Below are 14,964 nucleotides of genomic sequence, written 5' to 3'. Positions count from 1 at the left end.
AGATTCGAAACTCGTTCGCATAAAAAAAGAATGAATTTCAGTATATATATATATATATATGCGAAAATATTGTATTTTCCTTTACATGGATATGAAGAACTCTCATTGTATTTTTGTTACTGAAAATTCTTAGTATTAAATTTTTAATATTTATTTCTCGTTTGCGCATACATATAAATCAAATTATGTTTTCTCGCATATTTAGAAAATATTTGTGTGAGAATCAATATTCGATAAAAATTGATAAGATTCGATAACATTAATGTAACTTATGTTACGCTCTATCAAAATTTCGAATTCTTAATTGCAAACATTTTCACAGAACATGCGCATTAAAAGGAATGCACGAAGTTGCGAACGAAAACAGCCACGAAAATTGCATCGAAATTCCTACCGTCGCAATTCGAATATATATATATATATATATATGGTGACCCGAATTACTCCACATGATTGTAGAATGTGCAATATGCTGGTAGGACATACACAAGTGCATTTATAGTAAATAGTATATCACTATGTATATGTTTACGTGTGTGTAGCTAATATCATTGCAGTGAAACAATAATTTCATTTAAGTCCATATTTTATAAATATTGTTAGACATGAAATTGATATTGAAATTAATCTTAACATTACTTACATAATTATTGTTATGTGTACATATCATTTTTGATAAACACAATTAAATATTATATATAATCATTAATTCTCTTTATATACATTTCAGGTCTCATATTATTGTTATGTTTTGATTAATAAACTTTTTTTCACACTTTCATTTATAGAATATATTTTATAATTTTAAAGAAAAACATCTTTTCTTACAAAGAAAAAATCTTGTAAAATTGCATATATACATACATAAACAGATAGATAGATACATATACATACTTCAATACAGCGTGGTACCTAATAAAGATACTATAAACTCTCTCAACTTTAGGATTATAGGATTATCTTGAAAACTCTCTCGCGACGACAACATGACGCAAAGTTCTCCCCATAATAATTTGCCGGGCGCGTCCATTACGACCTATCACAAAATTAAGAAGAGGAGAGCATGGTTAACATCCTCGTCACAACTCGCCATCACGCGAAAATTTCGACAGAACGCAGCCAACGCGTATTTATGGATCCGCATCGTGGCAAATACTTATCGTTAATGGATTTTATACATACTTGAAATACACCTTTTTTTTGGGGGGGGGAAACTTAAAAAATTAATTATTATGCTTTTTTAAGCTTAAATATTCTCTAGCGATCTCATGTTATATATTATCGAAGTTATTTCAGCCATTAAAACTATTAAAAAATATATAAAATATATATATAAAAAGTACATTCTCTTTATTAAAAAAAAAAAAAAAAATTATCTATGCTGTATATATTTTTTTTTCAGTGTATCTTTAATTATTTTAAATTGTCCTAAATAGAAAATATTATTTTTTCATATTTATATTGTTGGTGGGAGAAACTTGACGATATATAACACAATATCATTAGAAAATATAAATATGTTCTCAATTTTCCAATTTTTAAAATTAATTTTACTGAAAAAGATAAAGCTTTGTATGATAAAATTTTATTATACATTTCCATTTATTTTTGCATCTTCTTTTTTATTGCATTATATTTCCTCATTACGTTTCGCCCTCTACATATAAAAATAATAAAATATTTATTTAAAAAAATAAAATAAGATATCAATTCTATTAATACTATTGGTTATATTATAAAATAATGTTTGATATAATTATAAATTATTCATTACTCTCAATACAATTTTGTTTAATTGGATAAAGTGTAGAAACATATATATGAAAAAGTTATGGTGAAGCTACTATAGGGAGGTCTATGCCCTGTCTGTGCCTCTTTAGATCGATTTTAAACGCATGGACCACCATAGGCGTACACTTCGTATCGAAAGAACACATTGTTAGACAAAAAGAGAAACTGCTGTCTGTAATTAAATAATTTTCATAAATAAAACTTTTTCCTTATCTTCTTATCCGTATAGTTATAAATTCTGGCACTGTATATAACATAAATATTCTAAAATTAAATTCTAATATATAATAAAAGAATAATGAAGCTATATAGAGTTGTTAAAAAGTGACGAATTTAAAATAAAAAAATTTTTAATATTAGATACTATCTCAAAAATATTTTTGAAGCTAAAATAAGTCTGAGGCAAGTGAGAAAAATTAAAAATGACCGAATACTTTTCAACCTGCACTCTAAAATATAAAAATATTAGAATATTAAGATATAGCGGAATATTAGAATTATTAAAATATTAGAATATTAGAATATTAGAATTATTAGAATATTATAAGAAAGTTTGTCCTTAATATTATTATTATCTTATACTTTATGGGATGACAAACAAAAGAAAAGAACACTCGAATGCAGCGCATGCATATCGCCATTATCGCCGTACGTTTCCGTTGATAACTCTCTCCTCGATGTGTTGCGCATTTACGAATTATCTTCCTTCCCTATTCCTCATTTCCGGTAACGTATAAGAAAAAAGATTTAAGACTCATTTTTCTCGCCATAAATGCAATAAATTGTGTCTCATCGTCGATTAAACAATATTATCTTTCGTTCTCCCCCAAAATAAACTAAACATTGCTACCGCAATACCGTAAACATATATACATAATATTACATTCATTTATTTTTGCATATTAAAAAATAAAATTATTTTTACATCTGTTCTGTTGAACTAAAATATTTCTCTTCTACTGTTTATATAATCATATATATCACAATAAGAAATATAATCGCAAATTTACATGTTTTATACAAAATAAAAAAGATTTTTAAATATATGTATAAAAATCATTATTATATATATATATATATATATATATATAAATAATTTTACAAAAGATTAGAATTATAATACATATATATAAGAAAATGTGTACACGTGTTTGAGAGCGTATAGAATATTTTTGATATTATATTTAATCTTATATCTTTATATTTTTTCATTTTATTTTTGTATTAGTTGAAAAGTTTCAGAATATTATTTTTTGAAATATAAGTTTTGTATGAAACTAATTTTTCAGCAAAGTGTTCTAAGCCGCTGTATGACACCATCCGACCCCCATTTACTTTTATTACCACGCTTTATCGGTTTACGATACCTCGCTATTACAAACCCCACATTTTTACACGTTTCGTTAACGAAGTCGTTTTTGCGCGCGAATTGAACGTTTTAATGCTGCGCGAATTAATATATATGTCTGTGCACAAATTAAGTTTGCGAAATTGCCGAAAAGAAAAGAGAACATTCGAGAAATAGTTGCGCTCTCAAAAATTGCATCGCACAATATCGAGTATTTTTTATTGACAGAAAATCCAATATTGTTATATATCCCCGTAAGTTTATCTAATCTAATCTATTTTAATTGGATTCTTCTTCTAAAAAAAAAAAAAAAAGTAATTATTATCATGGCTCACCGATCATTTTGATTTTGTAAAAATAGTGGTGTAATATTTTCGCAAGAAACATCAAAAAATAATTTATGAAATAATAAATATTATAATTAAATATAATTAATATTAAATAAAGATTAAAATTATACCCAAAATGTATATTGAATATTTTTCTGTTATGATAATTATCTGTAATATAATGAATATATTTTTTCTTCAAATTATTAATAAATAAATTAATTAATAATATTCATTTACTATTTTTCACATATACATATAAAAGAGTAATATTTACATTACTCGATTATTATATAAACATACCTGATTTCATTTTGAAACAATACAATAATGTCTTTATAATGTCAACGCATTGTCTTATCTTGCGTTACGCGACTGATAATAACGAAATATTTACATAGCTAACAGTGTCAACGACTCGGATAAATCATAGATTACATTTGTCTTACTCAGGTGTGAATGTCTACCGGTATTGATTTTCCTTTCATTGACACAAATTCGGTGGAAACAAAATTATGTATCAGGAATTTATTCATTTTGATGTCCATAATAATATTGTGATATAAATATATAATTAAATAAATTATCAAAGTATCTAAATTAAAAATATTCCAGTGACTAATTTTACTTAAATAAAATTGTATATATATATATATGTGTGTGTGTGTGAAACAGGGAGAATATAGAGCGGCGGCAATATATGTATATAAAAGTTAAAAATAATAACAAAATATATTCCGTATATTTTATAACAATTATTATTTTTCCAATTAGATCTGTCTATATAAGCTTCTGTCATATTTCTATATTCTTTCATTTCTCTAGCTTGTTGTAATATTTAAATTGCAGTTAAGAATTTTAATAACGAATAAAATTTTTTGTATTAAACATTTAATTATTATAAAAGATTTTTTTTTCTTCATTATTACAGAAGAATTTTTTTTGTCAAAAAAATTCAATCTTATTAATATAAATCTATATACTTGAATTAACATATTGTATATGTTAAAATCATAATTGTCACAGGCTGTTATCTCACTGTCTATTCTTTTTCTTTCATCACGTGTAGGATGATGTCGACGTCTTCTAGCGGGACAAACGCCAAATGTGTACGACTTACGCGTAGGTAGGTTCGATGTTTTCACAATACCCACGCGAACAGAAACGGGTTCTTTGCAAATATGGAGTCGCCGAAACATTCACTTTTGCAATCTGAATCTATATCGATACTGTTAATTATTTAAAATTTATTCGATCATTGATAATACGCAAATGTAATCTTTCACAATTCAATTTTTCATGAATAACCATAATGCATAATAAATATAATAATCTTCTTGTATATTAAATACGAGTGAAAAGTAAATGTGTTCTATTATAATGCCAAGCTGTGATCGATCGATCGATCGATCGATCGTCAAGCAGAGTGAATTATGTATATTATTTATGCATGCTATTGTATATTATTAAAAAAACATCATCATCAATTATGCATTCATTATCTAGGCCTTATTAAATACGTGCGTCTGCATTTATTAAGTAATATTATTATTATAATTATATGTTATTTTTATAAATTATTTTAATATATATACATATATATAATATATATTAATATATGTATATGTTAATGTTAATATAATATATATATATATATATATATATATATATATATATATATATATATTTTAACAACATCGGGGGGTATATAGATTTAATTGGATTATTAGAAAAACATATATATTAATACATAAAAATGCATTCGAGAAAGTTATATATGTTGCCGCGACAAGTGATACATTTCTCAGAAACTTTACGTATCACGAAAGATGAATGTTACAAAAGAAGGATCGGTCTTTTTATGGAAGCCAAAACGTTTCGATTGTTCATCGTTCTACGACTAATTAATTTCAAATAAAGTACAATTATGTGCACTTTATTATATATATATATATATATAACATTAAAAATATATAGTAAAACATATCGAAAACGAGACTTGTTTCTCAGAAATTTGCGATAAATTAAATAATAATTATTAAAATAATTATTATATGTAACTATGTTAGATTGTAGCGAATTTCTTCCGATTCTAATTTTAAATCTCGAACTTTTCTGCGTAATGTAAGAGAGATTTCAATCGCGTAATATATATAAATCTTATGCTTAATATATATTTAAAAATCTTTAAAGACTAGACTCTTTCATCGGTTTCAATTTCAATCAGATCACGATTCATTATTTTAAATCCGCCGTTTGATTTGGCGCGCTCTTTAAAAAAATTATAATGCACTCACCTCTGCGCGGTGCGTAATCACGGCACTTTCTCCCGCGAAGAGACCCGAAAGAAAAATCTTCACAACGAAGTGCCCACGTGTCTAACAATAAGCTGCTATTTCACCCTCGAGACTCCGAGATATGTCCAAAGTACACGGAACGCAACACACGCACACAGCACTATCAATAGACGCGGCTACTTATCATCACCGAAATGTATACCAAAAAAAGAAAAGGAAACCATGATAATACCATAACACCTGTTGCGCGATCACCATAGACTGAGGAGGCCCATTAAAATTCGTCATAGCAAACGTCTCGCAAGAATCGCGTTTGACGTGCCATCTCGCGTCATTTGCACGGAACTACGTGTACTACAATAGCGATGAGAAACTATGGAAAATTAATTACCTATTGCGAAAACAAGAAAAAGATACTAGGATTGGACATTATGGTATATACCCATAAACCATAAACTATAATAGCCTATGTCTACGCGTAAATAATATAAATTATGTTTAACACGTTATCTATGTCAACATTTAGTAATTTATGAAATATGGCTTATCGAACATGTTCAGTTTATATTAAACACAATTTTCAAATTTTACGATGTCATAAAAAATCAACAAAAGATTCAACAAATTAGATTTTATACTAAATTTTATAATAAAAAACATAAACGATACAAAACAAATAAAATATCTTCGATAAATCGTAGATTATCGATCTATTAGTGTTATAATAAAATATTGAAGTTTATGCATAATATATATATATACACACTAGTAATTTTTTTTTTTTTTTTTTATAATATCAGAAAAATCGCGCGCAAAATAATCTTCGTAATTAAAACTAATTAATTATATATTTCACCAACCGCGCTCTCTCGCAATATTATCTTTATTTCTAACATATATAATATGACATATGACATAGATCGTTCATCATTGAAAGAATGTCAGTTGACAGAAAATTTTTGGCGCCAGACTATTGCGAAATTCAAATCTCTGGGATCTTAGCTAACTTCAAGGCGTGTTACTCGCGTATATAACCTGGTATAACCAACCAACCGTATACTGTATGCGTATAGTTGGTTCTTTTTCTTCCTCTTCCGGTGATTCAATTTTGCAAAAATTTACCACAAATGTTTGCCACGCACGCATTAAAATCTCGCATTCTATTCGTATCCACGCAATCTTTTCTACTTTTCAGGTATGCGTATATGTGTGTGTGTACACATTTCAGACGCGGCTCGTCATTGTCACCTTTTGCGTACACCTGCATGCACGACACGATCTATGAACGCTTACCATATCTGACAACCGCAATATCATTACTCGGAGTGCGCATCGATCGATAAACTGTGTGATTGATTTTTTTCTCGTTACGACTTCTTCAGCGGACACTTTCACGATAATATCAGAGATTATCACGATATTTCTCGTTTTAAACTCTGTAAATCGCATTCGCTGGAATCTAACCTCAAGGGCATTCTTCTCAGTCACGTTTTTTTCTATTTCTTTTTGTTACCGAGGATTTGTCTTGTGTAAGCCAATTTTTTTTACTATTTATTTTTCCAAGCTAACTTGCGTGCGAGAAAATATATTGCTTAAGTAATATTGTAAAGCAACTACGTTTGCAAAAGTCAGTCAAATTTTGTTGGTGATAGTGAAAAAAAAAAATTAGTATAAATTCGGTTGGGTATTATATTCTGCGCGAAATTTCGTCCTTGTTATTTCACGATGACGTCGTTTTATCAAAATGACAAGATCTCGCTTACGGAGAGTTGTAACTGCAAGTAAGAATTAGTTAATTACTGATCCATTGCAATTATACACTATCCAAAGCGATAACATAAACTGTACACTGGGGTTATGTATAATATCTTTAATATCTTTTTTTTTTTCACATCATTTGCAAAATTTGCCAAGAATTTTACTTTTCATTTTTGACTTCCTTATATAAAATGTAATAAAATCATACGTTTTGTCCTGTTACAAGGGAAAGAAAAAGATCATTTGCACAAAACTGACCTCAATATACAGTTTTAAATATTCAATGTCAACATGTATGTCTGGGTTTAATTGAAACTATCAACTATTAAATAGAAATTAATATTTAATAATGACACAGTTTTTGTAAATAGCAGTTTTCATAAATTCTAGTTTTAAAATTTTTATATTTCTTTCATGATGCATTTACAGAAGTAAAATTCCGGAATCCAAAACTGTAATGATCAGTATGTCAACCCACAAACGTGTAGAAAAGCGATACGATGACATAATAAAATCACAAAATGATGATAGATCGTACAGAGGCTTAGAACTTGCTAATAAAATGAAAGTGCTTTTAATAAGCGATTCAACAACTGATAAGAGCGCTGTTGCACTAGATGTTAATATAGGTAATTTTAATCATATTATTTACAATTAAAGAAATTTTTTATAAATTATTCTGTATATATATATATATATATATATATATATATATATATATTTAGAAATATTAAGTAGATTGATAAAAATATGTTGATATTTAAATATTTCAGACCAATGTAAAAGTTTATCCTTGATAATAAAATCTATTTGTTCACTTTATGTTACAGGCTACATGTGCGATCCAGATGATCTGCCTGGATTAGCACACTTTTGCGAACATATGTTATTTTTGGGAACAGAGAAATATCCTCAGCATAATGATTACAACATGTATTTGTCGCAGAATGGTGGCGCGAGTAATGCGGCGACACATTTAGATCACACCACCTATTACTTTGATGTAACTCCGAAAAAATTAAGAAGGGCATTAAACCGTTTCGCCCAATTTTTCTTAACGCCTCTTTTCACAGAGACTTTTACTGAATTGGAGCTGAACGCCATAAATTCGGAACACGAGAAAAATTTGGCAAATGATAATTGGCGATTTGATCAATTGGACAAATCATCTGCAAGTTCTGATCACCCGTTTTCAAAATTCGGCACAGGCAATAAAGAGACATTAGACATAATACCGAAGCAAAAAGGCATCAATATTAGAGATAGACTACTTGACTTTCATGATAAGTATTATTCTGCAAATATTATGTCACTGTGCATTCTTGGCAAAGGTAAGGCAATAATTTATATATGAGTTTATTCAGTATTAAAATATTTCAATATTTCACATTGTTTTATACGTTTGAAAATTTGAGTTTTGGTATGGTAAATGTGAAATGTTCATCATAAATCTATTGATAATTTTCTTTCGCATTTAATTTTCATTTATTTCATTAATTATTTATGTATTGTTACATTCTTCTCTCCCCATTTAAAAATTTTTCTTTTAATGAGATTATATGTAAATTTTGATATTTTTAACTAAATAAAAATGAAATTGACTTTTTTTTTAAATTCAATTCGAGATAAGCAGATTAATACAAGCCAATAAGTGCAAATATTTGTGATAAATATATCTAACAATATAGAATTTTTGTGTCGATTTCTTTGATTAAAACTGGATTTTTTTCTGGTTCAGATCCATTAATTTTCGTTATTTGTAACGTTTCTAACATGTTAACAAATTTTATGTTTAGAGAGCTTAGATGATCTTGAAAACATGGTAGTAGATCTCTTTTGTGAGGTGCAAAACAAAGAAGTTGAAGTTCCAGTATGGCCTGAACATCCATTTAAGGATGAACATTTTCGCACTAAGTGGTACATTGTTCCAATAAAAGATATGAGGAACCTAGACATTACATTTCCTTTGCCTGACTTGCAACAATATTATCGGTCCGCGGTAATATAACTTTTTTTTGGTATTATATATATAATCTTTAACATTATATAAATATATATATATATAAATTATGTCTCTTATAACTTGGAGCCTTAATTTTCATGGTAAATTCCCAAATGAATTTAAAATTTATTTTTTAAATATAAAAATATTGAAATTTCTGCAGTTTTTCTGAGCTATAAGTGATTAAAGAAGAAGAATTATATTGTTTAATTTCTTTTAAGTAGACTTTATATTTGACGAAATTTTAATTTGAAGATTAGTTAAAAATATAATATAACATGTGTGTGGTGATAAATAGATAGTAATGATAAATTATTTATTTCAAAATTTCCATTAAAAGGAAATTGACTTAATAAATTCTGTTTCAGAATCTATCATATTTATGGTTGCAAGTTATGGAATACTTACAAAATTCTTAATAATTATTGATGTTACACATGCATATAATTTTATATATGCAATATGCAATATATTTTTGATATTTATATCTTATTATTCATTCTTGTCAATATAGCCTGCACATTATATTTCTCATCTGCTTGGACATGAAGGAGAAAACTCATTATTATCAGCTTTGAAGGCCAAAGGTTGGTGCAACTCCTTGGTATCTGGAAAACGATCAGGCGCCAGAGGCTTCAATTTTTTCAGTGTTGTTGTCGATCTAACCGAGGAAGGAGTTAAGCATGTCGACGATATTGTTACACTGATGTTTCAGTATATCAGCATGCTTAAGAAAAAGGGCCCAATTGAATGGATCTACAATGTAATTAATGAAATGAAATACACATAATCTAAGTAGCAAGTGCCTGCCAAATCGTAATACAATCTGCAAAGAATTATTCATAAAAGGAATGATATAGAATCAATTTTTTCAATTGGTTACATAATTTCTCAAAAAATGTTTTATTAATGAAAACACAGTTTTTTTATACGTTTATAATTAATGCATATAACAATTATATGAAAATAAATATTAACACTTTATACAAAAAATCGATTCATATGGAAAAATTACAGTTCCATCTAAAAAGAAAACTTTAAAATCTTGATAACCATTGTTCCCAAAAACATGCTTATCATGATTATGATATCTATTCTTTTTTTTAACAAATTATTTTCAGATATGTTTTTCATAAAATCAACACTTTATAATATTTTGTTTTTCTTACGAAAAATCATACATATTCTCGCTTGCCGATTGTACCGGACATCCTATATTTTAGTTCCACACATTATATTTTAATATTAAATATCAGAGTAACATGATTTTATATTTGCAGGAATATAGAGATATCGCGAATATGAATTTTCGTTTTAAGGAAAAGTCTTCACCTCGTAATTATGTGAATTCTATAGTACAAGCGCTGCAGGAATATCCTATGGATGAAGTTTTGTGCGCAGAACGTATTTTTCCCGAATGGCAACCAGACATTATCAATCAAATAATGGAGTACTTGACGCCGCAAAATATCAGACTTCACATAGTCGGGAAAGTGTATGAAAATATAGCTAATGAGACCGAAAGCTGGTATGGCACTAAATACAAAAAAGAGAAGATACCAATGGACATAATTAGCATGTGGGAGAACGTTAACGATAATGCGGATTTACAATTACCCCCCAAGAACGAATTTATAGCGACTAAGTTTGATATCAAGCCGCATGAAGCTAACGTAATTAAAATCACTTTTGTAATATTAATTGTTAAACATTTTGGTGATTTAATGTAAAATTTTCATGAAATTCATAAACTCTATTTTCGTAAAATTTGTTATAAAATTCAATGTAAGAGAATTAATTAAAGCAGTCTCTCTTTTATATATATACATAGATTTCGACATTCAATATAATAATTGAAATACTGAATATACATTCCATATTAACATTATAAGGATATGAACTAGTGCTTATGAATTAATTTGATCAGATCTTATATTTGTATGTCATTATATGCATTTAGCTGCTAAATTTTCTAGGTAGAAAAATTTCCTACAATTATAGAGGATACGCCGTTTATAAGACTTTGGTATAAAAAAGATGATGAATTTCTTGTACCAAGAGCTAGGATGATCTTCGATTTTGTTAGGTATGTGATAGTTATCAAATGTATAATTGTACATAATGTGATGACCTCTTTTTTTTTTCATTTTGTAGTCCACTTGCATATTTGGATCCTATTAGTTGCAATTTAAGTAATATGTTCGTCCAGTTATTTCGTGACTCTCTCAATGAATATGCATATGCTGCGGATTTAGCTGGTTTACAATGGGAACTTAGTAATAGCAAATACGGAATAACAGTGAGTAAATTTATAATAATAATAGTAGTATTATTGTAAAATATTGTATAATCCTTATTCTGTGTCTGCACAGATATTATTATATCTATCGAATCTCGTCTATAAATCATTGGAAATTATTCGTACTCAAAGTAAAAAATCAATTATATTTTAGCTTGCTATAGGTGGTTATGATGATAAGCAACGCATATTGTTAGAAAAAATCATGGACAGAATGATAAACTTTAAGATTGATTCAAAAAGATTCAAAATTCTAAAGGAAAGTGTATGTATAATAAGATTTGTATTGTATTGTCTTTAAAATTAAGCTGCAGTGTATTTATGTAGAATGGCTTACAGTATATCAGGAACTTGAAAAATTTTGTGGCTGAACAACCATATCAACATGCAGTCTATTATCTCGCAGTTTTATTAGCAGAACAAGTCTGGGTCAAGGATGAATTATTGGAAGCAACTGCTTGTAAGTTTGTATAAAAGAGAGAAAACTCATAAAATGTTATTATAAGAAACAATTCTTTTTTTTTTTTTTTTTTTCTCAAAAATGTCGTTAAAACTTATTGCGGTATAGAGCAGTTTTATAATTAAATATTCAGTTCTGAAATTTTTATAATGATCAAATAATATATATTTAAATATTTAAGCTATTATATATGTATGTATATGTATATGTATATACATGTGTGTATATATATGTGTATATGTATATACATGTAATGTATGTGTATGAAAAATACATTTTCAAACTTTTTACATCATTAAAATCTTTATATTGATGTTACACAGATCTAACTGTTGATAGACTCCAACAGTTTGTACCACAACTTCTCAGTAAAGTGCACGTAGAATGTTTGATACATGGTAATGTGACTATAACAGAGGCTACAGATACAGTTAGATTAATCGAATCCAAACTGACAAATTCAGTGCGTCATATAACGCCATTATTGCATAGACAACTAACATTGTATCGTGAAATTAGACTAGAAGATGGTAAGCATATAATATAATTTAAATCTCATTTATGACAATTTGAAAATTAATATCCTTAAAGACAGAAAAAGGAGAAGAGAAAATATTAATTTATTAAAAGTATATGTTAATATAAACAATTTTACTAGTTTTCTTTTTTAATGGTTCTTGATTAATAAAAATCATTATATGATAAAAAATAAAAAAATAAAAAAGAACATTAATTTATATTTTAATCTATGTGAAAAATAGAAAGAAAAATTCAATTTTATTTCTACAAGATCATTTTATACAATTCATAATAATATCATCATAATAATACAATTTTTGTTCCAGAAATAAAGAATATTGTTAATAACTGCTAATAATATTGTTTATACAATACCATTCACTTTTAATATTATGTAATGATATATATTCATTATAGATTGCCATTTTGTATTTGAAGCAGAAAATAAATTGCATAAAAGTTCATGTACAGAGATATACTATCAAACTGGTTTGCAATCAACAAAGTCCAACATGCTCTTAGAGCTTCTAGCACAAATTATTTCGGAACCTTGCTTCAATATTTTAAGAACTAAGGAACAATTGGGCTACATTGTATTTAGCGGTGTGCGTAGAACGAATGGAGCGCAAGGTTTGCGAGTCATAGTTCAAAGTGACAAACATCCGCAATATGTTGAAAATCGAATCGATTCATTTATGGATTCTATGCTCGTGAGTATAATAATACTTGCATGAAGTTAGATAATAATAATGTATTGTATATTATGTTACAGAATTTCTCTCTTATGAACTTGATAGAAGACATTTTGTCTTTGTTGAAATATTATTTACATTATTATTATTACATTATTATAATTATATTATAGGATCACATATCTACAATGCCAGAAGAGCAATTTGAGAAATATAAAAAAGCTTTGGCTACATTACGTCTTGAGAAACCAAAAATGTTGAGTTCTCTATGCGCTATATTCTGGAACGAGATTTCAAACCAACAATACAACTTTGATCGAGCAAATATCGAAGTAGCTTATTTGAAGACTATAACACAGCAACAAATACTTAATTTTTATAAGGTTCCACATCTTATATTATACTTTATCTCATTTTATATGTAGAATATATGGAGAGAATTTGAAGAATTAAAAAATTGATAATATGTTTCATAACTTTTTAGAAAATTATATATAGTGAAGTACGACATAAATTGTCAGTACACGTGATATCTACGGTAACGGATGGTGAATCATCAATCGAAGAAAGTATATCTGATTCAAATAACAAAATTGAAAAAGTTATCGACATACCAGCCAATCAGGAAGTTAAGAAAATTGATGATATTTTATCCTTTAAAATTAGTCAATCTCTATATCCTCTATCAAAACCATTCAAGGAATTTCCCAGGAAGGGCGTACGTTCTTCTAAATTATAAATAAATAATATATAAGAAAATAATTTTAATATAAATTAAATAAATGAATTTGTTTAATGCATAATACTTTTAATTGATTATTTAATTGATTGAGAAACAAATCAACGCAAATTTTAATAAAATTAATAAATCAATTATTGATGCATAATAATATTTATATTTTCTAGCTTGCTGAATTTATATATACATATAATTATATATAAATCATAAGATAAATATATATATATAAGTAAATTTATTATTGGCAATTATTCATTGTTCAATTTTAATAATATTATTGAGATTTGTAGATTAAATTCATGTAATGAAAACATGATCGAAAATTTTCCTGCGCCACAAAATTTAATATACCAATCATAATTGTTTTTGATGATTGCGAATTATCATTTTGAATATCTAAAGACAAAATAAAAAAAAATAAACATTAAAAATAATTTTCCTCTTCAATAATATATGTATGACTTCTTTTTACTTTATTTATTTTATATAATACATTTAATCTATATAACTAAAATATCCAAATTCTGGAAATTATTAGATGCAATGGTAACTAAAGAATTTTAAAGTGTCCTGATTATAGATCTTGAATTTTGTTGTGAAAAATATTTTTCAAAGATTCAGAGATTTTTGATCATAGAATAAAAATCGAAAATCACACATTTATCATCGAAAATTATTAATTAGTCTTGTAAAATGCTGATATGAGTACTCTGCGTTGATACCACTGCTT

The 14,964-nt window shown here is 27.1% G+C and overlaps 3 protein-coding genes across 7 annotated transcripts in view; 1 reads left to right on the top strand and 2 right to left on the bottom strand.

The window, feature by feature from the left end:
• The window catches only part of Spri (Src homology 2 domain-containing protein sprint), a 140,034-nt gene extending 134,120 nt beyond the window's left edge, over positions 1–5,914 (bottom strand). The window contains exon 1 of one of the 3 annotated variants that reach the window (XM_070313224.1): positions 5,766–5,914. The gene's annotated coding sequence lies outside the window, so the exon portion shown is untranslated. The remainder of the gene's footprint in view (positions 1–5,765) is intronic. The other 2 variants (XM_070313210.1, XM_070313218.1) reach the window with 2 other exon arrangements.
• A 914-nt stretch (positions 5,915–6,828) lies between these two features.
• On the top strand, positions 6,829–14,895 carry Ide (Insulin degrading metalloproteinase). 3 transcript variants are annotated; one of them, XM_070313136.1, is made up of 14 exons: positions 6,829–6,960; positions 7,953–8,152; positions 8,354–8,854; positions 9,320–9,522; positions 10,040–10,288; positions 10,806–11,198; positions 11,502–11,611; positions 11,680–11,824; positions 11,979–12,089; positions 12,164–12,284; positions 12,608–12,814; positions 13,221–13,513; positions 13,669–13,878; positions 13,980–14,895. In XM_070313136.1, the coding sequence occupies exons 1-14, from the start codon at positions 6,893–6,895 to the stop codon at positions 14,232–14,234; spliced, it is 3,066 nt and encodes a 1,021-aa protein (XP_070169237.1). In that variant the 5' UTR covers positions 6,829–6,892; the 3' UTR covers positions 14,235–14,895. The 3 variants fall into 3 exon arrangements, with proteins under 3 accessions (XP_070169237.1, XP_070169253.1, XP_070169245.1); XM_070313152.1 differs by lacking the exon at positions 6,829–6,960 and adding an exon at positions 7,026–7,294 and having other exon boundaries at positions 13,980–14,894; XM_070313144.1 differs by lacking the exon at positions 6,829–6,960 and adding an exon at positions 7,307–7,546.
• Positions 14,589–14,964, bottom strand: part of LOC138941383 (putative leucine-rich repeat-containing protein DDB_G0290503) — a 3,825-nt gene continuing 3,449 nt past the window's right edge. The window contains exon 5 of the mRNA XM_070310986.1: positions 14,589–14,630. Coding sequence (XP_070167087.1) covers positions 14,589–14,630 — 42 coding nt within the window. The remainder of the gene's footprint in view (positions 14,631–14,964) is intronic.

This window comes from Polyergus mexicanus, unplaced genomic scaffold (genome assembly GCF_030449975.1).
Source record: "Polyergus mexicanus isolate NDT 795.1 unplaced genomic scaffold, iyPolMexi1.0 SCAF_2, whole genome shotgun sequence".
NCBI classification, from domain to species: Eukaryota; Metazoa; Arthropoda; class Insecta; order Hymenoptera; family Formicidae; genus Polyergus; species Polyergus mexicanus.
The sequence above is the reverse complement of the archived record's forward strand: the minus strand, read 5'-3'. Positions and strand labels throughout refer to the sequence as shown.